The sequence below is a fragment of the Micromesistius poutassou genome, assembly GCF_964030765.1.
Source record: "Micromesistius poutassou genome assembly, chromosome: 13".
Classification (NCBI taxonomy): domain Eukaryota; kingdom Metazoa; phylum Chordata; class Actinopteri; order Gadiformes; family Gadidae; genus Micromesistius; species Micromesistius poutassou.
In genome coordinates, this window is record NC_140283.1 from 19,200,360 (window position 1) to 19,227,859 (window position 27,500).

General features: G+C 53.3%; 2 protein-coding genes across 2 annotated transcripts in view; both read left to right on the top strand.

The window, feature by feature from the left end:
* Positions 1–14,817, top strand: part of pdhx (pyruvate dehydrogenase complex component X) — a 25,904-nt gene extending 11,087 nt beyond the window's left edge. Inside the window, exons 5-10 of the mRNA XM_084477184.1 lie at positions 5,404–5,584; positions 6,528–6,675; positions 9,332–9,390; positions 10,247–10,405; positions 11,851–11,915; positions 13,827–14,817. Coding sequence (XP_084333310.1) covers positions 5,404–5,584; positions 6,528–6,675; positions 9,332–9,390; positions 10,247–10,405; positions 11,851–11,915; positions 13,827–14,082 — 868 coding nt within the window. The 3' untranslated portion in view covers positions 14,083–14,817. The remainder of the gene's footprint in view (positions 1–5,403; positions 5,585–6,527; positions 6,676–9,331; positions 9,391–10,246; positions 10,406–11,850; positions 11,916–13,826) is intronic.
* Positions 14,818–24,441: 9,624 nt separating this feature from the next.
* Positions 24,442–27,500, top strand: part of LOC311357640 (uncharacterized protein) — a 13,904-nt gene continuing 10,845 nt past the window's right edge. The window contains exon 1 of the mRNA XM_084477652.1: positions 24,442–24,918. Coding sequence (XP_084333778.1) covers positions 24,852–24,918 — 67 coding nt within the window. The 5' untranslated portion in view covers positions 24,442–24,851. The remainder of the gene's footprint in view (positions 24,919–27,500) is intronic.

Consider the following 27,500-nt stretch of genomic DNA (forward strand, 5'->3'; position numbering starts at 1 on the left):
CACCACCACCGCCACCGCCGCCGCAACCTCATTCGCCCGCGCCTCAGGCCAAGTGGCCGTGCGGTGTGCGCTGTCTACTCCGTGGGGCACCGCGTCCCTGTTTGCCTTCAACCGATCGGTCTATGCAAAAGCCCCCGCAGTACAGAGACGACATCCTGCTCTCTCTCCCAGTGAGACGCCACTGTTGCACGGCCTCGCGTGCTTCACATGGCTCTCTGCCGCTGAGGAGGGGGAATTCCCGTTCTTTCTCTGCGGTTGTTGTTCAAGCGGACAACCCCTGACAATACGAAGGAAATGAGGAAGTGCTGTAGGAGCAGTCTTAGGCCCTGTCCCAATTCTCCCCCTTCCCCTAGATTTGAGCCCTGACCCAAGGAGGGGTAGGGTGTCCCAATACTTAGGGGGAGTGCTGTTTTTCCCCTTAAAATCAACACTTGATTCTCTAGCCAGCTCGGGAGCTGACTTGCAGCTAAGGGCCGTCAAAGCAAGTGTTCGTGTTAAGGGGAGAGAGATGGGACTGGGCCTTATTGTCATTGGCCAGACGCAGAGCAGCAGTCCTGGTGCCTGGGTCTTGGTTTCCGTCTTTGGGGGGCGGGGCGAGAGTCCGTCTGAGTGCTACTACAGGGAGGAAGGCCCCTGTTCACCGTGCACTGAACCACAACGGGACCGCTCGGCCTGGGAACACCTCACGTGCACGCTCCTCCTCCTCCTCTACCTCTTCTCACTCCTCCTCGTCACTTCTCCTCCTCCTCCTCCTCCTCCTTCTCCTCTACTACCTCTTCTTACTCCTCCTCTTACTGCTCTCCTTCTTCTTCCCTCTCCTGCTCCCCCTCTTTCTCTTCCTCCTCTTACTGCTCCTCCTCGTCCTCTTACTGTTCCTCCTCCCCTTCCCTTCTCGTACTGCTCTTCCTCCCCTCCTCCTCCTCCATGTTTTCAAAACCACAGCTGTTCTCATGCCAGCTCCTCTGTTGGGGTTCAGCTTATTGTCACAATCATGCGATGTGTTTTCTCCAGATCAGACGGCAGAAGGCTGTACTAGAGCATCACAGGAACACCTGGTTAATGGTTTAGGTTGTTCACACTGCAGGTTGTTCGGACTGCCAGGGGCTTTTAGCGTTTATTACACTCTGGCATTGGAACGATTCGTGTGTGTGTGTGTGTGTGTGTGTGTGTGTGTGTGTGTGTGTGTGTGTGTGTGTGTGTGTGTGTGTGTGTGTGTGTGTGTGTGTGTGTGTGTGTGTGTGTGTGTGTGTGTGTGTGTGTGTGTGTGTGTGTGTGTGTGTGAGAAATCCCCTTAGTTTCACACCTCGACGGAGGCCTGTGTGAGAGCTGGCGCAGATGGCCAGGGCCGGCCCACCTGAAGCAAGGGGTGGAGGGACATTTGGTTAATCTCTCCGCCTTCACGCTTTTACAGCCCCCCCTTCCATTCGTCTTCTTAATGTTCCCGTTGATCAGGATGAGTGTGTCTGAGTGCGTCTGTGTGTGTGGGTGGGTGAAATGTTTTCTGGTGGTTAGCACTTTCATTTGTCTCCCTCACTTCACACGCGGGTTCACATGGGTTGTGCTCGGCCTGTTTCCTCATGTGGGAATAATGACACGCAGTCTCCCCCCTGTCCGTCACCTGAGCCCGCTCTATTGTAGCGGGGGTGGGGGGAGGAGTTTGGTCTGATTGGCATATGATTCTCATACGATTCTCATGACACGGTTTCACTGGCCCAGGGCGGATAACCGAGAGTAACCTCTTGAGTCTCCTGATTACACACACACACACACACACACACACACAGATGCATGCACAAACACGCGCACACACACACACACACACGCACACGCACGCAGATGCATGCACAAACATGCACGCCGGGCACATGCACATGAGCACACAGATGCGCATGTGCACACACGCGCATGTGCGCACACACACACACACACACACACACACACACACACACACACACACACACACACACACACACACACACACACACACACACACACACACACACACACACACACACACAGACAGAGATCTCTAGTGAGAGAATTGTTACCAAGAGCAACCTTTCTCTGAGCCCGTCTCACAAACAAGCAGCGAGAGCATGAAAGCATACAGATGCAGTCTCCTGACGAAAGCCCCACACTATTGGAGTCAATCTTTAGTTTCAGACACTGCAGAGGTCCTGCAAGCTGCCTCACGTGTGCTTCAGGATATACATAGCATTGTATTAATGAATTAGGGACGTTTAACAGACCCTACAATATTTAATCTGATAAACAATATTATTAGAAATAAAACAACAAAAAAAGGTACAGTATCGCTGTATTTTTGTATACAGTTGTATCTAGCCAATAATAATATAAAGTATTAAAACACTGTGTGCAGGAAAATGTGTCTTATTGAACCCTAAAGTGTCTCAATCTCTTATCAGGATGTTCAGGCTGTGCAGCCACAGATACATTTCCTGTGTTCACGTTCACGTAGGCTGCAAACAGAGATGCAGCGATTTCCCGCTACCACTATTAACCGCACTATTCAACGGTACGACCTTTACTCCTCGCCTCCCTCGTTGCGCGGCGTGACGAACCCCTGCACAGTGGGCGGTGGGGGCTGTTTGCTGTCCAAGCAAAAAAAAAAAAAACATATATGTAAATGCAGGTTCAGCTATAGCTGGAATTACCGCTTACTGTCAACATGGTGGAGGATATTGGGACTGAATGGGCTTGTTACTGGCTGGGCGGGAGGCACACCCTATCCACTAGGCTATTCGGAGGCTTAGTGTTTCTGTCCAGTCTTGCCCCCCTTTTTGTATAGCATAATCATTTTACATATTTGACATTTACATTCAGGGCATTAAGCAGGCGCTTCTGTCCATAGCGACTCACAACCATCCGCACACATCCACACACCGACGGCGGTGTCAATCATGCAAGGCGACGGCCAGCTCGTCGGGAGCGGTCAGGGGCCAGGGTGTCTTGCTCAGGGACACCTCGCCACGCGGGATCGAACCAGCAACCTGCCGGTTTTACATCGTCGACAAGCCGATCTATATCTCCTGAGCTACTGCCGAGCCTTATCTATAATAAAATAGCACTGTGGGCTTGCTTCTCCCAACTTTTCCTCCCTTTACTTTGTATTCATCCCCTCACTCCCTCTCCCCTCCCTCCCTCTCCCCTCCCTCCATATCCTCTCCCCTCCCTCCATCTCCCCTCCCTCCCTCTCCCCTCCTTCCCTCCATATCCTCTCCCCTCCCTCCATCTCCCCTCCCTCCCTCTCCCCTCCCTCCCGGCATCCATCGTGTATTCGCTTCAGAGATATTCTACAGACAGAGACGTGTCTCTGGGTAGGAGGAGGAGACGAGGAGACGAGGAGACGTCTCCCGTATCCACCGCACGCACACACGCACGCGCTCCCCATCCACAGTGCCGTGCAGAAGCCTTCCCGGCACATCTGCATGTTTATTTATTCAGGCTTGGGTTCCGGCGGCCATGTTGCTGTGTGTTTACACTGCAGAACGCGGGCTTGTAGCGCACAGCCGCGGCCCTGCCCGAAGAGGCATAGCCTTCTCTGTGGTCCAACGCTCTCTCCCGCTCTCAGGCTCTCTCTCTCTCTCTTGCTCTCTTGCTTTCTCTCTTGCTCTTTTTTTCTCCATCTCTCTCTCTCCCCCTCTCTCTCCCCCTCTCTCTCTCTCCCCCTCTCTCTCCCCCTCTCTTTTCCCCTCTCTCTCTCTCCCCCTCTCTTTTCCCCTCTCTCTCTCTCCCCCTCTCTTTTCCCCTCTCTCTCTCTCCCCCTCTCTTTTCCCCTCTCTCTCTCCCCCTCTCTCTCCCCCTCTCTTTTCCCCTCTCTCTCTCTCCCCTCTCTCTCTCCCCCTCTCTCTCTCCCTCTCTTTTCCCCTCTCTCTCTCTCCCCCTCTCTCTCCCCCTCTCTTTTCCCCTCTCTCTCTCTCCCCCTCTCTCTCCCCCTCTCTTTTCCTCTCTCTCTCCCTCTCCCCCTCTCTCCCTCTCTCTCTCTCTCTCTCTCTGTCTCTCTTTTCCCCCCTCGATCTCTCTCTCCCCCTCTCTTTTCCCCTCTCTCTCGCTCACTCACTCACTCTCCCTCTCTCTCTTTTCCCCCCTCGATCTCTCTCTCTCTCTCCTCCCTTGTACGTATCAATGGGCCGGTTCACAAGATGGCCTCCTCTGCCCCTCCTGTTTTCTCTGGGGCAGAACCACTAGTCCACTGGGCAGGGCTGTCCTCTGTGATTCGTCTCACAGCCGACATGTGTTGTGATTACCGTCGTGGCCGTCACATGATTTGTTACAAGACATTGAGCATTGGGTTTGCTCGTCTATGACGTTGTTGCGTGGATATTAACGATGTACAACATATTCAGGGTTTTTTTTTGGTTTTTCCCCTCCAGTTAGTCATCCGGTTGGGTGATCAGAACGGCTTTCTGTCGAAATGACTAACGACATAACGAGATAAGATAGATAACGACTTGTTAATCTCGCCCCCCCCAGGGGAAACTCCTTAGTTACAGCAGCAGTGGAAAACACAGGATATAATACTAATAATACCATAAAAATACAGAAGGAGAAGTAATTGCAGACAAACAAAACACACACACACACACACACACACACACACACACACACACACACACACACACACACACACACACACACACACACACACACACACACACACACACACACACACACACACACACACACACACACACACACACACACACAGAGCCTTTTGGCTCACTCCACTTCTGGATGTGGTCAACTGGTTTGGAGAGACGAGGGCAATTCCAAAAAGAGAAGTTTTATTCACTTCCCAAAAAACAAACCGAACAATAAATAAACATAAAACAGTGGTTCCAAAAATACTAATTAACATTTGAAAATAATAAAACAAAAGCTGCTGGCAATTTTCTAGCTGAAATACAGCATAATTTAGCCTAACAGGAGTGTGTAAGTAGTGGCCTCGCGTCAAGCCACCTCTTACTTACCCTCTCAAACAAACAATGCGACACCCCTTAAATAGGCCACCTAATTAGTCACAGGTGGACCAATCAAGGCCCATTAGGCCATACCATGTGTCAGGGGGGGGACCATTTCAAACCTAGCAATCGAACCGTCCTGTCGCTGGAAGTGACCGATACACACACACACACACACACACACACACACACACACACACACACACACACACACACACACACACACACACACACACACACACACACACACACACACACACACACACACACACACACCCATTCACTTTTTTTTTTTACATAAACCAAAAAAGTTGAATCCACTTTGGGCTCCCTTCCTCACTGGGCAGTTTGACGCGTGTCATTGCTCTCTCCTCTGCCTCTGGCGCTCCCTTCATGTTGGCGTTTTCCCTTCATGTTGCAGAGATGCCCTGAACCTGTTGAAGGGGACCCCTCCCTCCGGAGCAGCCGCCCCCGTACCCGCGCCCACTGCCCCGGCTGCCGCCCCGCCGCCCCGCGCCCCTACCCCGGCAGGCCCTCCCCCGGCACCGGGCCTCAGACCCAACATACCTCCGCTCTCCGTCCCTGGGAAGCCCGGCGCTCCGGTACGCCTGGAAGTGACTGACTTGATTGATTTTGTGTCTTGTCGTTTGTACAACCCTGAGGGAGACGGAGGATTAGGCAATGCTATTGGTCGCTCATTTTCAATGTATTCAACAGACTTTAGGTGCGTGTGTGTGTGTGTGCGTGCGTGCGTGCGTGCGCGTGTGCGCGTGTGCGTGCACTCGTCTCCTGACTGTCACCCTGATGACTGCCTTACACCGTTTTCTTAGTGCCTCACGTTCACCCGTTCACACACTCATTCACCCAGCCGCTCGTGTGGAGCAGTCAGGACGAGGTGCCTTGCTCAGGGACACGCAGGGCGCCTGAGCAAACGCCAGGCGGCCTGCCCTACCTACCTCCTGAGCTACACCGCCGTCCGACCGTGTTCCTCACTCTGCGCTCTCTCTCACCCTGGCCTCTCTCTCTCACCCTGGTCTCTCTCTCACCCTGGTCTCTCTCTCACCCTGGCCTCTCCGTGGTCTCTCTCTCACCCTGGCCTCTCTCTCCGTGGTCTCTCTCTCACCCTGTACTCTCTCTCTCACCCTGGCCTCTCTCTCCGTGGTCTCTCTCTCCCCCTGGTCTCTCTCTCTCTCACCCTGGTCTCTCTCTCACCCTGGTCTCCCTCTCCGTGGTCTCTCTCTTACCCTGGTCTCTCTCTCTCTCCCACTGGTCTCTCTCTCTCTCCCACTGGTCTCTCTCTCTCCCACTGGTCTCTCTCTCTCACCCTGGTCTCTCTCTCACACCCTGGTCTCTCTCTCTCTCACCCTGGCCTCTCCGTGGTCTCTCTCTCACCCTGTACTCTCTCTTACCCTGTACTCTCTCTCTCACCCTGGCCTCTCTCTCTGTGGTCTCTCTCTCCCCCTGGTCTCTCTCTCTCACCCTGGTCTCTCTCTCTCTCTCACCCTGGTCTCCCCCCCCCCCCCCCCCTCCATCTCCTCACCGTAGGGCACCTTCACCGACCTCCCAGCCTCCAACGTCCGGCGCATCATCGCCCAGCGGCTGACCCAGTCCAAGACCACCATCCCCCACGCCTACGCCAGCGTGGACTGTGACATGGAGGCCGTCATGAAGCTGCGCAAAGACCTGGCCAAAGGTAGAGCTCCGTGCATGGCCACGCCCCCCCCCCCCACCGCCAGCCAATGAGGTCCGACCAGCAGGCGGGGGCATAAGTTCAGGGTCACGTTCTAAATACGGCGGCTCGGCCCGGTAGTTTCTTCCACGCTGGGAGGCATGGCGACAGCGCTGCACACGGTGCATCCTGTATCCTGTCCTCCCCACGAGATGGGATATTTGTGTACTGTGTGTGTGTGTGTGTGTGTGTTTGGTGTGCCTGCGTGCATTAAGACACATGTGGACGCAGTGACGCACACTTGTTAACACGCACGCACGCACGCACACACACACACACACACACACACACACACACACACACACAGGCATTCACGCATAACGCACACACACAGGCATCCACGCATAACGCACACACACAGGCATCCACGCATAACGCACACACACAGGCATTCACGCATAACATACACACACACACACACACACAGGCATTCACACATAACACACACACACACAGGCATTCACGCATAACATACACACACACACACAGGCATTCACGCATAACATACACACACACACAGGCATTCACACATAACACACACACAGGCATTCACGCATACAGGCATTCATGCATAACACAGGCATTCACACACACACACACACACACAGCGGTGGCCCTGACGGTGTGACATTGGCAAAGGGAACAGTCATGGTTATTTGTGGAGACAGATGTTGTCAAAGTCTCTTCACATGAGCGCTCGGGACCGAGGGGAATCTGTTTCATACGTTGTGCGTCCGTGTGCGTCCGTGTGTGTCCGCTCATCCGTGGCCGTTGTTTATCCTTGCTCCAGCGTGGCCAATTTCAAACCTCCGGGTTATTATGAACTTATTTATTTCATTTTGCCACCCTCCCTATTGGCTGAGGATCTCTTTTGTAATGATACGTACGAACACCTTGAATGAGATCTGGCTGGCGTCATGGATACTGTGATCATAGTAATTAGAACCTCTGTAATGGTTTTTGGATTCAGACTCCTAAAATGGCACCCTTCAAACGCAGTCGCCCTGTCCTAACGATGGTTATCTTCTCCTTCAGTCTCGTATTACTCATAAAAGAGAGCGTTCGGCTCTGGCCGTGATGCAGGTGGTACAGGCTGTGGTTGTGCTGTTTGACTCACCGTGAGTAGGGACTGCACAAGTCTCTTCCCACGCTGTCGCTCAGAGGACGCCATGGCGAAACCTCTCCGTACAGCTCAGAAGTTCACCCTCTCCCACCTCACCTCGGCTCACCGCAGCCCTTATTAACTCCCTCCCCCTCTGACACCGACAGCCCAATGGTTCTCAAACCGGCGGGCCCTTTGACACAAAGGGCTCTTTTGAAAGCCTCGGTTGCCTGAGCAGTTCATTAGGCAGGCTGTGTTCAGACAGAACGCTGCAACGAGCCCTCCCGTTTCCACCAGAGAGATGCACCTCGCCGACGCTGTTCGTTTTAAAGCTTCTCTCAGGACTTCAACTCAAAACCTCCGTCTTGTTAATTATCTCCCTGCCGTTATCTGCCAGCCGACTGTATTCATGTGCTCTTCGGGTTAGGTGGGTTGCATGTGAAGACCTGTATGCAGCTCAGTGTGTAGTGACTGGTTAGGAGTCACAGAGGATTGTCTTCTGACACTGCCGCTGTGGACCGCTAGGAGTAGGGGCGGCTCAGAGGAAAGGGGGAAGCAAGCACGGCGTTGCGGGATGCGATCGGAAGCGTGGCTCTCTGTCCTCGGGATTTGAGGAGCGACGTCTCCGGCCTCTATTCTGAGGATCTCGCCCACGCACACACAAACTCCCCCTCAAACGTGCGTTCCCCAGTCCAGAGGTTCTCTCCCGTTGAAGTGCCATGCAGGAGGGGAGTGGTGTCGCTGCTCTGAAGTTGTTAAAGCATGCTGTGTGTGGGTCTTAGACTTAGATTTAAACCACAGCCCGGATATCACAAGGAACTTAGAAATGATCCCTTCAGTGATCATCAAAGAACTAGCTAGATCCTATCAATGCACTGGCATTAAATAGCACGAGTGATATTCTTGTACCCGAGGGCTATATCTCAAACAGAAAGGATCTATTATACAGCTGTCATCGTCGATGAAGACGATGCCTGAAGACGCTTTTACTTGATTAAACTCAAGTTTCCCCAGCAGTCTCAAAGGTTAATGTTGGCAACTCTTTGACAGAATGTGACGACCATTGCTGACTCTGTGTGTGTGTGTGTGTGTGTGTGTGTGTGTGTGTGTGTGTGTGTGTGTGTGTGTGTGTGTGTGTGTGTGTGGTCCCCCCTTTCTTCCCTTTGTTCAGAGGCTGAACAATGTCACGGTCCGCTCATTAATCATCCCGCTTACGCAACGACGCAAGGTGTTGGTCACCCTTTGGGGGGTCTGTCAGCCTTTGGGGGGTCTTTCACCCTCCGGGGGGGGGGGGTGTCTTTCACCCTGAGCTGCTAGGGGAGAGCCTGGCCTGTGACAATCCCATGTGTGGAGCACATTAGCTCATGTAGCAACGGTTAGGGTTAGGCTACGTGCTACCAAAGGCTGATAATGGGGAATCGGTCTATAAATGTTCATGAAGTTCTGTATAATCTGTATCACGATTCATTCACCTCGATTCCTTTTTTTTTTTTAATGGATTCTCTCTCTTTTTTGCAGAACAGGTCAAAGTGTCCGTCAACGACTTTGTCATCAAAGCCGCCGCAGTCACGCTCAAAGTAAGTCCCGTGGAAAGTAGGTTTCTGTGACGTCTTTCTATCTTTAGCAGGCCACATTGAGGCAGAGCGCTTACATCAAGGCAACGATATCAGAGCGTCTAGTTCCATGGAACACATTGACAGAGTCTCCCCCTGGCAACGTCTCAATAATGCTACATTTACATTTTACATTTAGGTGATTTTGACGCTTTTATCCAAAGCGACACAAAGCACATTCACACACCGACGGCAGAGTCAATCCCACGGGGGATTGACTCAGGGACACCTCGACGCTAGGATGACGGGGAATCGAACTAGCAACCTTCCGGTTACCAGTCCGCCCGCTCTACCTCCTGAGCTACTGCCACCCCTGATCACACACTAATCAAATGAACGGCTGAACGAGGAACGTGCGATTTGTCCGCACTTCATACTAGCACGGAGTGAGTCTCGTTTGCGAGCCACCAAACCGACTCCATCGGGAGGAGACGTGCTCATTCCGCCCTGAACGCGGTGTGTGCACGACACATGCCTATTTTTATTGGTCGCCGCTCAGCATCGTTTCCATGCCTACTGGTCCATCGCTGTGGCAACAGGCGTGTGACTCACTTGCCCCCCCTGAGCAGGCCATGCCCGGAACGCTGGCACTAACATGGCCGCCTGCCGCGGTTCTCTGCATTTGCTTTGCTGCAGGTGATCTCCTATAGAAAAAGTGACACGCCGCATTAGTCTTTCCCAGCATTCCCCCTCCCCCGACCCCTGGTCTCCTCGTGAACTGTTGTTGTGTAACCGAAGTCATCAGTCCTCTCTCACCCTCTCACAGTTTCCATGACCCTGATCAGACCTGACGTTTTTCACCCCCCCCCCCCAAAAACAGGAAATGCCGGAGGTGAACGTCACCTGGTCCGGGGAAGGACCCCTGGCGCTGGACTCCATCCACATCTCCATCGCCGTGGCGACGGAGAAAGGGCTCATCACCCCCATCATTAAGGACGCGGCCGACATGGGCGTCCAGGAGATATCTGCCACCGCTAAGGTAGCGACCGATGACGGCTTCCTTTGTTCTATCTAGCCAGACCCCCCCGAGGTCTTTACAGTCCGGAGGGGGGGGGGACCGGGTTACACCGCTGCTCTGCTCAGAGATGATCACCGAGAGATGCTGCCGTGGGGAGCAGTGAGGAGCCGTCGGTCGAGTGTCTTTTGAATGACCTGGCCGTCTGTCAGCGGTTAGTGAGGGGAGCGCTCTGTGAGGAGAGCTGCTTCAGGTTGACTGCGCCGGCCTCCGCGTGAGACAGTCTGTGGATCTTTTGAACGCTCCCTTTGTCATCGGGCCCCCCCCCCCCCCCCCCCCGGGGGAATCCACCTCGCCTGTCCATCTCCATCACGCGTGTGCTTGTGCAATGGAGGAGCAAGAGAAGGAACTAAAATTTCCGCTCTCCTCCTCTTGAAAGGGACATGAAAAATAATAAAGAATGGGGAATAGAAGGCAGACAAACTCAGGAAAGCAATAAAATCCAAACTATTGTCACTAACTTAAAAAAAACAACAACAAGCGCTGCTGCGGTGTGGCCAGTGAACGCACGCAACGGGGCCCGGAGCACCCGCTCCGCTCCGGCGTTTAGCCTATCGGAGCGCTGTCGGCCCGACCCCCCCCCGGAGTTCACGCTCCAGAGCCACGCCCCGTCCGGGACGACCCCGACCCGAGTGCTCCCTGAATGATCGGGAACCCGCTCGCTCTGTCCTCCCAGAGCTCCCAGCGCGTTCTACCGGGTGGTCGTCACGGCGACCGCCTCCGCCTCATCCCGGCCCTCGTGCACCTGTGTGTGTGTGTGTGTGTGTGTGTTAGGTTAGGTTCCCCCCCCCCCCCCCCAACGTCTGGTCTGAGGTCCCAGCAGATTAAATATGTATGGGACTTATTTGTTTTTGGGATTCCTCTGGTTGCCACGGTGTTATTGCCTTATTGACGTGCCGGCGCTGTCCCTCGTGGGCCGACCCGTGACAGTTATTGATTTATTCATTCGTTCCTAAGACTTTTCATCAAACCCGACGGTCTAAAGTCGTCTACCGCTGGCTTAGCTTATAAACTTTAATGGACCTGAATGGCAAACAACAAAGTCTGTTGTGTTGCTAAAGGCATTAGGGGCCTTGTAGCTTTTGTTGTCTTTCTGTTGTCACGGCAACGACAAAATAATGAACTTTCCCAGCATGACTCATGATGGAATGACGGTGTGCGTGCGTGCGTGCGTGTGCGTGCCGTCAACATTTCAATACTTTGACCCAGCTTTGTAACCAGCTGGTGTGTATATGTGTGTGTGTGTGTGTCTGTGTCTCTGTCTGTCTGTCTGTCTGTCTGTCTGTCTGTGTGTCTCTGTGTGTCTCTGTGTGTGTCTGTGTGTGTGTGTGTGGTGTGAGTGATGATCAGTGTGATGTAAGGTGAGTGTGTTTTTTTTTTTTGACTGTGTTGCGTTTGCCTCTCCCCAGGCGCTGGCCCAGAGGGCTCGGGACGGGAAGCTGAAGCCAGAGGAGTACCAGGGGGGATCGTTCAGGTAACGCTCTCTCACTCTCTCTCTCACTCACTCACTCACTCACTCACTCACTCACTCACTCACTCACAGGGATCAGCCTCGTAACGATGGCAGCGCTAGAGCCTAATGTCCCCGCTTTACCTCTCCCTGGCGGTCCGAGTTGCCCCTCCCATAACGATGAACTCACCCCCCCCCCCCCCCCTGTGAGGGGAGGGGGTCGTTGTCATGGATGCCTCGTCTCGGCCGTTGTCCCGGCGTATCCGAGCGGCGGCGGCGTTAGGCCCGGCGCCGCTGGGCGAGGCCGCTATTAGGAGCTGGTAATGGGCCCCGCGCCGCAGGCCGCATGTATTATGCATGTGGAGGCGGGGTCTTCTCATAGCCGGGGGGCCGTCCATCACGAGACCCGGGGGGGGGGGGGGACGCCAGGGAGACCTGAGCCGACCCCGTCAGCACGAGCACGCCTCCTCCGCGTCTTTGTCCTTACATAATCAGATTTATGTGTGTGTGTGTGTGTGTGTGTGCGTGTGTGTCTTTTATGTTATACCTGGATGCTAGTCCTTTTGTGTTCGTATCCAGGCCAATGGTGTACAGGCTTTATTTAATGTGTTCTTTATCGTGAGGCCCGGGGGGGGGGAAATGGATACTGTTGTAATTAATACAATACCTCATAGAACGTAGAGAATAGGAAGAAAATAACATGACCACGAAAATAATACAGAAAAGGAGATCGAATATAAATGTAGAATTATAGAAATAAAAGCATTGAATCCCATAGTCTTGACCTACTTTACAATAAACTATTCAGACATACAGTGGAAATATCAAACTAATCAATTACAAACTGATTTGGTTCAAACCCATCTCTCTTTGTCCTCCGCCTCTCCTCCTCCCTTTCTCCACCTCCTCCCCATCTCTCTCCCTCTCCCTCCTCCTCCCTTTCTCCACCTCCTCCTCCTTTCTCCCTCTTATCCCACTCTCCCTCCTCCTCCCCCTTTCCTCCTCCCCACTCTCTCCATCCCCCCCCCTCTCCTCCTCCTCCCCATCTTTCTCCATCCTTTTCTCCTCCTCTCACCCTCTCCTCCTCCCACCATCATATCCTCTCCTCCTCCCCATCTTTCTCCATCCTCTTCTCCTCCTCCCACCATCATATCCTCTCCTCCTCCCCATCTTTCTCCATCCTCTTCTCCTCCTCCCACCATCATATCCTCTCCTCCCCCTTTCCTCCTCCCCACTCTCTCCATCCCCCCTCTCCTCCTCCCCATCTTTCTCCATCCTTTTCTCCTCCTCTCACCCTCTCCTCCTCCCACCATCATATCCTCTCCTCCTCCCCATCTTTCTCCATCCTCTTCTCCTCCTCCCACCATCATATCCTCTCCTCCTCCCCATCTTTCTCCATCCTCTTCTCCTCCTCCCACCATCATATCCTCTCCTCCCCCTTTCCTCCTCCCCACTCTCTCCATCCCCCCTCTCCTCCTCCCCATCTTTCTCCATCCTTTTCTCCTCCTCTCACCCTCGCCTCCTCCCACCATCATATCCTCTTCTCCTCCCACCATCATATCCTCTCCTCCTCCCCATCTTTCTCCATCCTCTTCTCCTCCTCCCACCATCATATCCTCTCCTCCCCCTTTCCTCCTCCCCACTCTCTCCATCCCCCCTCTCCTCCTCCCCATCTTTCTCCATCCTTTTCTCCTCCTCTCACCCTCTCCTCCTCCCACCATCATATCCTCTCCTCCTCCCCATCTTTCTCCATCCTCTTCTCCTCCTCCCACCATCATATCCTCTTCTCCTCCTCCCACCATCATATCCTCTCCTCCTCCCCATCTTTCTCCATCCTCTTCTCCTCCTCCCACCATCATATCCTCTCCTCCTCCTCCTCCTCCTCCTCCCACTCACCCCCCCTCCGCCCTCCTCCACCCTCCTCCACCTCCGCAGCATCTCCAACCTGGGCATGTTCGGCATCAGCGGCTTCAGCGCGGTCATCAACCCGCCCCAGGCCTGCATCCTGGCGGTGGGCGGGTCCCGGGCGGAGCTGCGTCCGTCGGCCGACCAGCAGAGCCTGCGCACGCAGCAGCTGATGACGGTCACGCTGTCCAGCGACGGACGGCTGGTGGACGACGCCCTGGCCTCGCGCTTCCTGGAGCAACTCCGGGCCAACCTGGAGAAGCCCCAGCGCATGACCCTGGTCTGAGGACCGCGAGGAGGAGGGGGCGGGGGGGAGATACAGTGGGGGAGAGAGAGAGAGGGAGGGAAGAGAGAGAGGGAGGGAGAGTGAGGCCCTCGTTTGATGACCGTGAGGGGCAGGAGAGATACAGTGGGGGAGAGGGGGGAGAGAGAGAGAGAGAGAGGGAGAGACACGAGGATAGTCTGTCAGACCACCTCTACAATGTTCAAACTGGACAGGGAGACAGGAGGAAGGGGGAGGAGAGAGAGAGAGAGAGAGAGAGATTGAGCTGCAACAACAACAAGGCACTTGCAAAAGGACCGAGATAAAGCCAAACCCGGCCTCTCCATAAAGGTTTCACGTTCACGGGTTATTCTCTGTCTTAACGAGGGGTAGAGTCACCGCTCTGATCCCCGTGTCTCGCTGTGCGTTTCAGGGCTCCTCTGTGCATCGTTTCTAGTGTTTATCGGTCCAGCTCATCTGTGGCCAAACCCTGGCCTTTTAAAGTCCCTGATCAGCGGATGGGGGGGGGGGGGGGGGGGGGGGGGGCAGCTACACACTGGACAGCTTCTAGAGGGGGGGCCCGGACTTTAGAGGAGCCACCCCGGCCAAATGTTACTTTTACTGTGGAGGAGAAGGCATCTTTTAGGAGTAGGGAGATGAGCAACGTCAATTTACAAATATGGCCGTTCTTCAACCGGGAAATGAATTGTGTGTAAATATCGAATAGTTCAAAAATAAAGTTCTGTGTTTATAATTGCATATTCTATCTTAATTTATTTTGAACCCCCCCCCCCCCAATGGAATATCGCAATTAGTTTCAACCGTCAATAAATACTGTTTTCCCGGCCCCGTTGGTATATATTTTTTTCTCCAGTTTTGATGCGATGCCCTTGAACATCTGTCCGCTCTCTGTGCGAGGCTGAGGCTGCGTTGGGTTTCTCTGGTCCCACTGACTGCAGCATCTGTCGTCGTGGAGCAACACCCAATACGGGCGATCGTTCGGTGCTTCCGTAACTTAATATGAAACCTTTGTGGACGTGTGTCAGAATGTGTCGGTTGAATCAATGTGTACAAACAACAAGGTAATAAAGAGGTCGCGTGGCGTCTTCCGATGCCACCAACATCCCTTCTGTGTCCTGCTGAAATGTTTAACCGCCACCGACACTGAATGCAGATTGATGTTTTTTCGTTTGTGTTATAATTCGTCTCAGCTGGGAGCAGCGTGGCTCGTTCCGATCGGAACAATCAGCTCGTCGGAGAGAGTGGTTTGTGCTTGCCGCAAAACAGACGGATGTATGACGTGTGAACCAGGTGTTTGCTCACACCCTTTGTGTCAGCTCGGATATCGAAGACCTGTCTTGCGTGATTGCGGGTGGACAATGTAACGAGCACCTGCCGCAGGATCCACTTTAGTGGGGCTGGTGACGGCTCTGTCTCTCCGCACTGAGATTAGACAGCAGGCCACTTTAGGAATCCCAGGTGGGCGATTTCAGGTGCACATGGTGAAATTATAAAATTAAAACTACAAACATGCAGACAATTCCTCTGTGTACACAATATGAGTAGTAATAATAATACATTTAATTTATATCGTGCTTTTTTAAGTACTCAAAGGAGCTTTACAGAGCGAACATAAAATAAAATAATTTAATAAGAACGTATATTAGTAAAATGCAAAAAAAAAAAGGAGGAAGGGGAGAGAAGGGAAGGAGGTTATGTGGTGAAGGCAGAGGCAAATGGATGTCAACATTATGTACCGTTGAGGTAGAGAAGCACATGTGATTGCAGTCTAGGTTATCCCACATTGGCTTTAGAGGTTAACAAGGGGTCATTTTTTATTGTGAAGCTGCAATCATCAGTTTATGCTCCCCCTGCTTTGATGAAATTCTGCTTTGATTGAGTCTCGTGCCTCGCACGTATTAATTTGACTGCTGGCCGTCGCTATAGATCCGATGGCACGAGAACCATGAATTTCAATCAAAACGTAATTGAATAGAAGCAAAGGGAGGTGAGCTAAAATTGCTGATAGCAGCTTTGCTCTAAAGACCAAGTGCTTGGTGTTCTCTAGGTATATGAAGGCTGCTGCTTCTCCTACAACAGCCTGAACAGCCTAATCTATACATCTTTAATCTCTGCAGCTGCATCCCCCCCCCGCTGCAGAGGAGGAGGTGTGAGCCACAGCCGGTGCACGCACGCACCGGCTGCCACCAGGAGATACGCTGGTGTCTCTGAACCGGCCAGAGATATGATGGACAAAGGAAAAAATAGAATCCCTCCATCGTCACATGAAAAAGATCCTTCTAGAGTCTTCTGGTTGAACCGTTATCAGGTTTATTTGAGTACACCTCAGCTGAGGCTAACGTATCCCTGCCAGTGCTTGATGTAAGTGTTTTATAAAGTGTCAATCTATTTACTATTAAGTCATTTAGAAGAAGTGGCAGGGGAGGGGGGAACATCTGAAGGAGCATGCCTCCCACGACAACATGAGCGTGGGAGAACACATACAGACTACTCACCGTCTACCAGCAGTAGACAACACCACAGACCACCAGCACCACAGACCACCACAACCACAGACCACCACAACCTGTGGTTCAGACCACCACCACCACAGACCACCACAACCACAGACCACCACAACCTGTGGTTCAGACCAGCACCACAGACCACCACAACCTGTGGTTCAGACCAGCACCACAGACCACCACAACCTGTGGTTCAGACCAGCACCACAGACCACCACAACCTGTGGTTCAGACCAGCACCACAGACCACCACAACCTACGGTTCAGACCACCACCACCACAGCCACCACCACCACCACCACCAGCACAGACCACCACCACAACCACCACCAGAACAGACCACCACCACCACCAGCACAGACCACCACAACCACCACCTCCACAGACCACCACCACCACTATAGACCACCACCACCACCAGAGCCACCACCTCCACAGACCACCACCACCACCACCACCACCAGAACAGACCACCACCACCTCCACAGACCACCACCACAACCACCACCACCACAGACCACCACCACCACCACCACAGACCACCACCACCACCACCACAGACCCCCACCACCTATGGGGGTTCAGCCACCTGAGGCAGCAGCCGTCTCCCGGGTGTGACCCCCCCCCTGCCTGACGTCAGCAGGGGCACGGTCCGGGCGTCGTTCCTCTGCAGGAGGACCGGGGACAACGGGGGTCCTGGCTGGGGGCTCGTATCGGCCCCTGCACACCCCTGGCTACTGGAAGCCCCACTCATGACATTTCCCCCGCGTCCCTGACACTAAAGTGACATTTACCTTGGGCTGACGGGAGGCTGCTGGTCCTGTTGTGAAACAACCGAGGTGGGGGGGGTTGTGATGTGAAAGCCCCCCCCCCACCGAGACTGAGATGAATATAAGCACAGGGGTCTTTGTGTGTGTGTGTGTGTGTGTGTGTGTGTGTGCATGTGTTTGTGCGTGTGTGTGTGTGTGTGTGTGTATGTGTGTGTGTGTGTGTGTGGGAGGAGGGGGGTCCATCCCTCGTCCACCAGGTGTGTGGGTCAGAGTCAGGGTTGCGCTGCGAGGGGCCGTTGGATGTGAGGCGGTTGCCATGGATACCGAGAGAGGTTTTTTGCAGTTCTACGGGTACCAATCTTCAAACGTCTCTCCGATGCATAATGCAACGGTGGCACCGGTGTGGAAACACACGCACACGCACACACACACACACACACACACACACACACACACACACACACGCACAGCCGACGCCTCTGGTTCTGGAGGTAGATGTCCGGGATGCAGAGCTCTGATTGGCTGGCTTGGCGGGGTTAGGGCGAGGATGAATGATGCTGGTCCAGAGCTTTGGAGGGAAGCAGGAGGGGGGAGAGAGGGAAGAGAGGCAGAGGGCCGGGTGGTTTCTCAACTCTTTACCCAGGCAATCAGAGAAAACTCCCTGGTTCCTCATAGCGCCAGCACTCTGCAGCAGAGCTCAGCGTTTGTAGGAAGGCAGGTGGTTCCAATCAGAGGATCCATTTTGGGTTGATAAACAAAGGACCTGTATTTACCACGTAGATCTGACTTCCATCTAATGGTTTGACTACTTTGGACATGACTGTTCAAGCCTCTTGTATTTCTTTATCCCTTATTTCTTCTACCTTTATTTTTCCCTTTCTCTCTCTGTGCCTGGATCTTACTATTTTCTCTTTCGCTGTCTATCTCTCTGTCTCTGTTTCGCTTTCTCTCTCTCTCTCTCTCTCTCTCTCTGTCTCTCCCTCTGTCTCCCTCACTCCCTCCCTCTCTTACACACGCTCTTTCTCTCATTATATCGCTCTCTGTCTGTCTCTCTCTCTCCTTCCTATTTTCCCTCTCTCCCTCTCTCTCTCGCCCTCTTTTTTCTCTCTCCCTCTCTCTCTCTTGCTGGTACACCATGTGTGAACTGGCTTTGTGATCGTGACAGATCCCCATCCCCAGTCTCTGTTTGAGTTGTTTCAACCATTGTAGACAGGATTTCCTCTGCTCTCAGAGTCCCCCGCTGGCACCAGCACCCCGTCCTTTCACTTCTCTTTTCCAGAGGAGCTTGTGAAACCGTTTCCCCTGTCTGTCTGCGACCCTCTTTCCTCATGTCCGTGCTTCCACCCACTCCTCCTCCACCAGCAGCAGCAGCAGCAGCAGCAGCAGCAGCGGTGCTGAGTTAAACAGGTGTAGGGTGGAACATCTGCCCACTCTGCTCTGCTCTGTTCCCTCGCCCACTGTTTACTCACGCTGCCGTTGACCCAGATAGGCAAGGACACATTCCAGCCGGGCTACACAGAGCGCTCTGTGAAACCCTTCGGCTGTCCAAACACCGCCTGCCTCTACCGGCCCCACCGCCGAACGCAGGCAGTGGCCCTGTGGTAGTGTTATTGCTGGCCTTTTGAAGCGGCCCAGTCAGGCTCCTGTGATGGGGCCGCCCGTTCAGCCAGAAGCCACCGCCACCACCACCCCCACCCCCACCACCACCATCACCTACACTACCACCGCAACAGCCACCACCACCTCCTCCACCATCACCTACACTACCACCGCCACCACCGCCACAGCCACCACCACCTCCTCCACCATCACCTACACTACCACCGCCACCACAGCCACCACCTCCACCAACACTACCACCGCCACCACCACCACCTCCTCCACCATCACCTACACTACCACTGCCACCTCCTCCACCATCACCTACACTACCACCGCCACCACCGCCACAGCCACCACCACCTCCTCCACCATCACCTACACTACCACCGCCACCACCACAGCCACCACCTCCACCAACACTACCACCACCACAGCCACCACCTACACTACCACCACCAGCAACACCACCGCCACCACCACCTACACTACCACCACCAGCACAGCTCAGCACGCCCACCCCCTCCACCAACCCTCATGCGGACACCAATAGCTTAATCACCATGGCAGCCACTTCACACCTTAAGAAGGTTCTGTTTATATACATACACATTTATTTTGAAGTGACCTTTGATATTTTCGAGACAGGAAGGAAGGAATCGAGTGAAGCAACGTGCGGCAGCACCACACGTTGGAATCGAAACTGCTGCCTCCTCCGATCTGCTTGGCACCGTCCGAACGGTTAACACCAACCACAACCCCACTGTTTCCTCTGGAGCGGAAGACGTGATCGTATCACGGCCACCGTGAATAGACTGGCCTCTTCCAGCGTTCGAGTGTTCCACTGTTGGCTGATTCATACCAGATATTTGCCATTATTTACTGTTTGCAGAGCGAGACAGCCGCGGCGGCTCTCGCAACTGCGCTGGGTATTCTGACTCCAGCTGACAGATTCGGGCTCCGATCGCTGCTCTGCACATATAAGGGCATCTCCAGTCGGCCCGCGAATCCCGTTCGGCTCCAGCGGGTGGGGGAATCACACGTTGCCGAACTGGAATGCAGTCGAAAGTGCCGTCGGTCGGTCGGCCCGGTCCACCGCCTGGATTGCCCACCACGGCGCTGGCCTGATGAGAACGGAGGCCTGCGTTTGCTTCTCCGTGCCGAGCTACGGCGGTGACGGCTGGAAAGTCTCCTGGATGCGTGCGGGCTGACTCAGCGGTGGATGTGTAATTTGGGTTTTAGTCATTCCCGCCGTGCAGCTGTTTCCCAGACTGCCTCTGTGCTACTCTCACTGGCTTCTTCTCTAGGTGTGTGTGTGTGTGTGTGTGTTGTAGTGTGAAGACATAACCTGCTGCGCTGAATCACTTCTTATTACCCGAAACAGTCGGATTATCTCTCTCTCTCACTGTGATCTGTCATCGTCCCTCTCGCTCTGCCTCTGTCTGTCGCTCTCCCTCTCGTTCTCTCCCTCTCTCTCTGCCTCTGTCTGTCCCTCTCTCTCCCCCCATTTGCCTCTCTCTCCCCCTTTTTCTCTCTCCCCCTTTGTCTCTCTCTCTCTCTCTCTCTCTCTCTCTCTCTCTCTCTCTCTCTCTCTCTCTCTCTCTCTCTCTCTCTCTCTCTCTCTGTCTCTCTGTCTCTCTCTGATTCACTTTTCTACTTGATTATTCATCGATGGCATCCAAGACGGTCACGCCCATGGCATGCAATCTTCAACAATAATTAAATTCTCGACTCACCCCCCTCTCAGAAGAATAAACTTGTGTTCACAATTAACTGCATGATTAAATGTCAACTTTGTTGTCGTTTACCTTCATGCCTCTGCCGTTGCAAAGTTCACCGTTGCTCGTATCAAGGGACTGACAGATTAGCTTTTTCTACATCAAGGCCACGAGGGAGCTAGGGGTAAAAGGAGAGCAATGCACACCAACGATTACACACTGCCCCGGCGACTGGATGGATAAAGACGTGGTCTCAGTGGTTGGTCGTGACGTTGTGTACACACAACGGTAAAGTAGGCCAGTCATTGTTCTCCCAGAGAAAGTGGAATGGGCTGAACGATCTCTCCTCCCTGGAGAGTCTCCCGGCAAAGCCTCTGAATAATCACACTCTCCTGGGTGGCTCTCATAATTGCTCAATGCTTTTTTGCTTTTATTAATTCATTAATTTGTTCTTGTTGACAGAGCCGTCTCTCTCTAGACACACGGGTGCAGTTGTGGTTGTGGTTTTTTTTTTTTTTCTTCGTTCGTTTACATCTGGTGTGTTTCGTTGGTTGCCGGGGAGATGAATGATTAACAAACATCGCCTGGCAACAAGGTCAAACAAGAGGTGGCCCGACCTGAAAGCTGTATGAGTCAGTTGACACAACTTCCTCCTAGTGCTGTGGTTGACCCCGACAGTCACACAGCTACACGCTGGGTGTGACGTCAGCAAACGATCTGAAACAGAGAACTGCCAGCTTACTTGTACAAAATGTATGATGGAGTTTGCTGATAACAATGTGATGTTTGTTTTTAATCTGCAAATTTGTAACAGAATGGGGATGTGGTTTAGTGTTTTTAGCATTTACTCACAAAAGTAAAAGTAACCCTGCAGTAAATCAATTAGAAAATGACAGGGTCAGGGTCAGGGTTAGGATTAGGGTTAGGGTTAGGCCATGGGGAAGTTCGCTGAAACTATTTGATTTGATTTAAAGCCGTGTAGATGGCGAGACCAAAGCCTCCTAAGTGACCTTTGATCTATAGGGATACTGTCACCTAGCAACATGACAGTCTTATCTTCGATCGGCGTCATGACAACGACACAACGACTGAAGTGTGTCGTCGTTTCAATCACATGTTTATTTTTGCCTTTGAATCAACTTTAGTGCCTTTACTTGGGCCGTCGTCTTGTCCCCACATCCGCTTTTTTTGATTCCTGGTTCGGATTCGTCTGGAGGTCACGGTGGCCTTTCCCCCCCCCCCCCCCCCAGTGCCCCCCCACTGGTCGACACTGGTCGTACCCAGGGGTCAGTTGACCCAGAGGTCAGGGGGCGAGGTCTGACCGAGGCAGCCTGTAGGGTCCGCATTGTTCGGCCCTGTTCTCAGCATTGTTTAAGACCTGGCCCCAGCTTCCTCCTCCTTCTGTAAGAGCTAGAGCTTGCCTTTTTTTCTGTTGTTGTTTCTGTTATGTTTTCCTTCCCGTTTGCCTCCAGAGAGAATAAACACGACTGATTGTGACACGATACAGATTAGCAATTTTGTCCCAACAATCACAAATCAATCACAATCAAGACTTCCTCACACAGGATTCTACTGAGTTATTATATTGTCAACGCAATCACAAGTCAGATTCAGACGACTACGATGTACTCCAGTACCCCAGTGACTGGGAGCCTCGTTACTCTGACGGCGAAGACCTGTCGGGTGACAACTGAGATGGTAAATGGTGAATGGACTGCATTTACACAGAGCTTTTCTAACCAGTGGCCACTCAAAGCGCTCTACGATATCGCCTGACCCGTTCATTCACACGTTCACACACCGACGGCGGAGTCAGCCATGCGAGGCGACAGCCGGCTTGTCGGGAGCAGTTAGGGGGTGAGGTGCGGTGTCTTGCGCAGAGACACTCGATACTCTACTAGCTAGGAGGAGCCGGGGGATCGAACCAGCAACCTTCCGGTTTCCAGCCGACACGCTCGCTACCTCCTGAGCCACAGGCCCGCCGCCCGAGATCCCCTGAGACGTCACGTCGTTGATGCCCTGTAAGAGACGCGGGGCCAGAGCGCGTCCTCAGTCACCCTCGACCCTGCCTCCTCTGCTCACTACGCATTGGCTTGGCTGATTGGCTGTTGGCCGTTGGCTGTTTTTGCTGTTGGCTGTCTGTTCTGTGGAACCAGCCAGCACACCCATCACCCCAGCAGCAGCAGCAGCGGCTGTAAACACCTCCGCTCTGAACATCCATTGTGGTCGTTCTTTTGAAGCGCTGTCTTTCGCCCCGGCCGTCCCCCCCAAGACGGATCCATTTGGCGCCCATTGTCTACACTCTGCCTCTGATCATCCCGTCGCTACGGAGGGCGATGGTATTGATTCCGTCTCTAAACTGGGCTCTTAAAACATCAAGACGAGGTCGAAAAAGGAAAGATGAAGGGCTGCCTGTCAGATAGACGCCCCTCAGGGAACGAGGGATGGGACATAGTCTAGTGCAGACTACAGAGTCGTGATCCCAGACCAGTCAGTCTGAGAGCGGAGATGGTGAAACCTCTGTTGTGTCTGACTCTCCCTCCCCCACCCCCCCCCCCCCCCCCCCCCCCTTGTTTCAGCTGTCATGGCGACGACGGCTTCAGCGCGGTGAACACGGAGCGCATGACGGCCGTGTCCGACGCAGGCTAAGCCCGTTTCATGCTGCATAGCATCGACTTTGTGTATTTGTGTCTAATCGTGTCGTCGACTGTTGGAATGCGGCCGAACGCCTCCTCATGTTTCAGGGTTTTTTATTTTTCTTCCTCGGTTTCAGCCGAACAGGAAAGTGACCAGCGGATAAATAAAATGGGCACACCGGGCGCCGCTGAGAAAAAAAAAAACAGGTGAATGGGTAGACAGAGTGGAGAGAGAGGCTGAACAAAAGACCAGACGCGCCCTCAAAAGCTAAGAGACTGTCAAGGGCATAAAGGCAGAGAGAGAAGGAGAGAGAGAGAGGGAGAGTTGGGAGGGTGAGGGTGGGGAGGGAGAGAGGGAGTGAAAGGCAGCAATTGAGTAAAATAGAGACAGTATAAGAAAAGGAGTCGAAATACTAAGAGGGAGAGGAAAGAGAGTGAGATATTGAGAGAGTATATGAGAGAGAGAGATATTGAGACAGACAGAGAAAGAGAGAGAGAGAGAGAGAGATTGAGACAGACAGCAAAAGAGAAAGATAGAGAGAGAGACAGACAGAGTGAATGAGAGAGAGAGATTGAGACAGACAGAGAAATAGAGAGAGAGAGAGAGAGAGAGAGAGAGAGAGCGAGCGATTGATACAGACAGAGAGAGAGAGATGAGGATAGTCTGTCAGACGAACCAAATGCTCACCTCTACAATGTTCAAACTGGACAGGGAGACAGGAGCAGGGGGGGGAGGGGGGGAGGAAGGGGGAGGAGGGTGGAACAGAGTGGCTGTGTGTGGCGGGAAGGCATTTGAGTAGGGAGGGGGCGTGTGTAGGGAGAGGGGCGTGTGTGTGTGTGTATGTGTGTGTGTGTGTGTGTGTGTGTGTGCTCCCAGCTCTGCTCCCTGTAAACCACTAGCCACTGTCTGCCTTAAGGGCTGTGTTTTCAGCGCACACACATACACACACACACACACACACACACACACACACACACGCGCGCGCGCCCGTGCACGCTCACACAGAAAAAAAGTTGAGCAAAGTGTGAATCAGCTCCAATAGCTGCCAGCCTCCGAGTCCACACGCCTCGTTCCAGCGCTCTCACTGGGTTACTCTCTATCTCTCCCTCTATCTCTCCCCCTCTCTCTCGCTCTCTCTCTCTCTCTCTCTCTCTCTCTGTCTGCTCCACATTCACACAGACAACACACACGCAGACAGACGGACACACACACACACACACACACACACACACACACAGCAGCAACACATCACCACTTAGATACCCCACGCTCACACAATCACACCGGCATCACTCCACTCAGGAAGAGGAAGGCACCACCGGCACAGAGAGAGAGAGAGAGAGAGAGAGAGAGAGAGAGAGAGAGAGAGAGAGAGAGAGAACGAGAGAAGGGGACGAGAAAAAAAAGGGACTGAGGAGAAAGAGAGAAGGAGAGAGAGAGAGAGAGAGAGAGGGAGAGAGGGAGCGAGAAGAGAAAAGAAAGTCACTCGTCCCCTCTTTTGCCAGCCACACTCACCCAGCCGTCGCCCGGACACTGTGCCCAGGATGTGGCTCCTGCTCTTGGGGATGACCTCTGGACTAATGGCCCCTACCAGGTCGGACCCCATTCAAGGTGAGGCTGCCGGCTCTGCCCGCTCTGGGGCGCTCCGGGTCGCTCCGGGCGCTCCGGCTCTCCGGTGCTCCGGTCTTTGTCTGGGGGAGGGGGGGGGGGGGGGGGGGAGGGGGGGGGGTGGGGGGGTGAATTTTTCCCCTGCTTTCATTCTGTCCGCTCCCTCCTCCTCCACCACCACCACCACGCTGGGGTCTCTCCTTTGTTGCCCCGGCGATGGGTCGCAGGCTGGTTGGTTGGTTGTTTTTTTTTTTTTTTGGGGGGGGGCTGCTGCTTTTTTCTTCTGCTGTTTTTTTTTGTTGTTGTCAATGTGGAACGGAATATTTGAATGATTAGTGTGTCGTCCACGAGGGCAATGGGTGATGGTAGTGTGCGTGTGTGCGTGTGTGTGTGTGTGCGTGTGTGTGTGTGAGGACATGACCAGGGGTAGAGGAGCTGCTAGGAGCTAGGAGCTAGGAGCTAGGAGCTGTGTAACTCGTGGCAGAGCGGCGGCGTGCGCGCCACGCTAGCAGACAGGCTAGCGTCTGGCGAGGGGAGACTCCTGTCAGACACAAAGGAGGCGCTCTCCCTCGCTCCCTCGCTCCCTCTCTCCCTCTCTCCCTCTGTCTCTCTGTCTCTCTCCCGTGCTCGCTCTCTCCTCCGCTGCCTCTCTCTCCCTCGCTCTCTCTCTCTCTCTCTCTCTCTCTCTCTCGCATGCGCTCGCACAACCTCCACGAGGGGTTTTTTATTTAATTTTAATTTCTCAGGATTGAAGTTGGAATGGCCACTGTGGTCCTGGAAAGGGTTTCATTGGGTCCTGCTCTGAGGGGAGATGTGGATAATGACAGAGAGACAAACAGCATGGCTTCTTTTTTCTCTGTTTTTTTGTCTGCCGATATTCTGCCACATGTTGTTCCTGAGCCCTCATCACTGTGCCACACTCACACACTCCACGCCTCCGACACAAAGGATATACATCCCTTCGCTGTACCCTCTCCCGTTTCCTTTGTCTGGCTGTCTCTCTCTCTCTCTCTCTCTCTCTCTCTCTCATCACTCGCTCTCGCTGGCTCGCTCTGTCTCTCTTTCTCGCTCTTTCTCTCTCTCTTGCTCTCTCGCTCTTGCTGCCTCACTTTATCTCTCTCTCTCTCTCTCTCTCTCTCTCTCTCTCTCTCTCTCTCTCGCTCTTGCTGTCTCACTTTATCTCTCTCTCTCTCTCTCTCTCTGTCTCTGTCTCTCCCTCTCTCTCTTTGTGTCTCTCTTCCCCATGTGCGCTCTCTGTCAGAGCTTTTGATTGGCTCCGTGTCACGCCTCGGAGCGATACGCACTCTGTGGGGAAGTTGGTCTTGATTCAAACAGGTCTGCATCACCGTCGCAGCATCCCGCAGGGGTGTGTGTGTGTGTGTGTGCGTGCGTGTGTGCGTGTGCGTGTGTGTGTGTGCGTGCGTGTGTGTGTGTGTGTGTGTGTGTGAGAGGGGTAACAATGACTTATGTTTGGGTGTGCTGCCAGCTCAGCCATCTCCAAACGCTGTCACAGATCGCGCCGTTGAGAGTGTCGAGAGGCTGTGTGCAGAGTGAGCGTGCTTCGGTTCAGACCATGAGAGCAGGGATTAGAGCCGGGTTTAGTCCTAACCCCACCTTTCAGGACATACGCAACCGCACACACACACAAACGCACACAACCACACAACCAGACACACAGACACACTAGCCTAGCACAGGCAACACGTGCTTTCCTACCTCCTTGTATATATTCCTGTTTCCTGTGTGTGTGTGTGTGTCTGTCGGTCTGCCTCTGTCCGTGTCCATGTGTCCGTATGTCTGTCTAAGAGGGCAGTGTTTTCCACTACTTTTTGTTTTTAAATCTCATCTTTCATCCTCTCATCCATGTTCCCGCAAACATGGACGGAAAATGTGGTTTGACCTCAGATACAGGCTAGCTGTCTCCGCTAGCTGTCTCAGATATGTTCTATTTACTAGGATTTTAATAATAATAATAAGAATAATAATAGTAATAATAATAATAATACACAACTGTATATACCATATTAAAAAGCACCATAGTTTCTTTCTTTTTCTTTCTTACTTTGATATGCTAGCATTTTTTGGGCATGGACAAAGACACACACACAAACACACACACACACACACACACACACACACACACACACACACACGTACACACACGCACAACACCCACACACTTTGGCCAGCGTTCCCACCGTGCTGGGCTGAAGGCAGGTACCCACATGTACCTGCACGTGTCCCCTTTCAAGGTGAGGGGTGGGGAGAGAGGGTGGGGTGGAGAGGGTGGGGGTGTACACCACCACAAAGAGGGCTTGTGCTTCACCAGACTCCAATAGGCCCCCCAGCAGGGGCCCGTGGACACGTGGAGCCCGCCTCCACCACCCCCACCCGCACCCCCACCCGTGTAAAAGCAGCTCTTTGTGCTGACATTTTATATACTTTCTCTTTCCCCTCCTCCTTGTGTTCACTTGTGTGTCCTCTGTCGCCATAGCGGCTATGAAAGTCACGCGCGGTGGTCCAGTATTGAGTCTTAATCCTGCTTCTCCCTGCTGGGCTGCCAGCGGTGGGGTTATTTATATAGT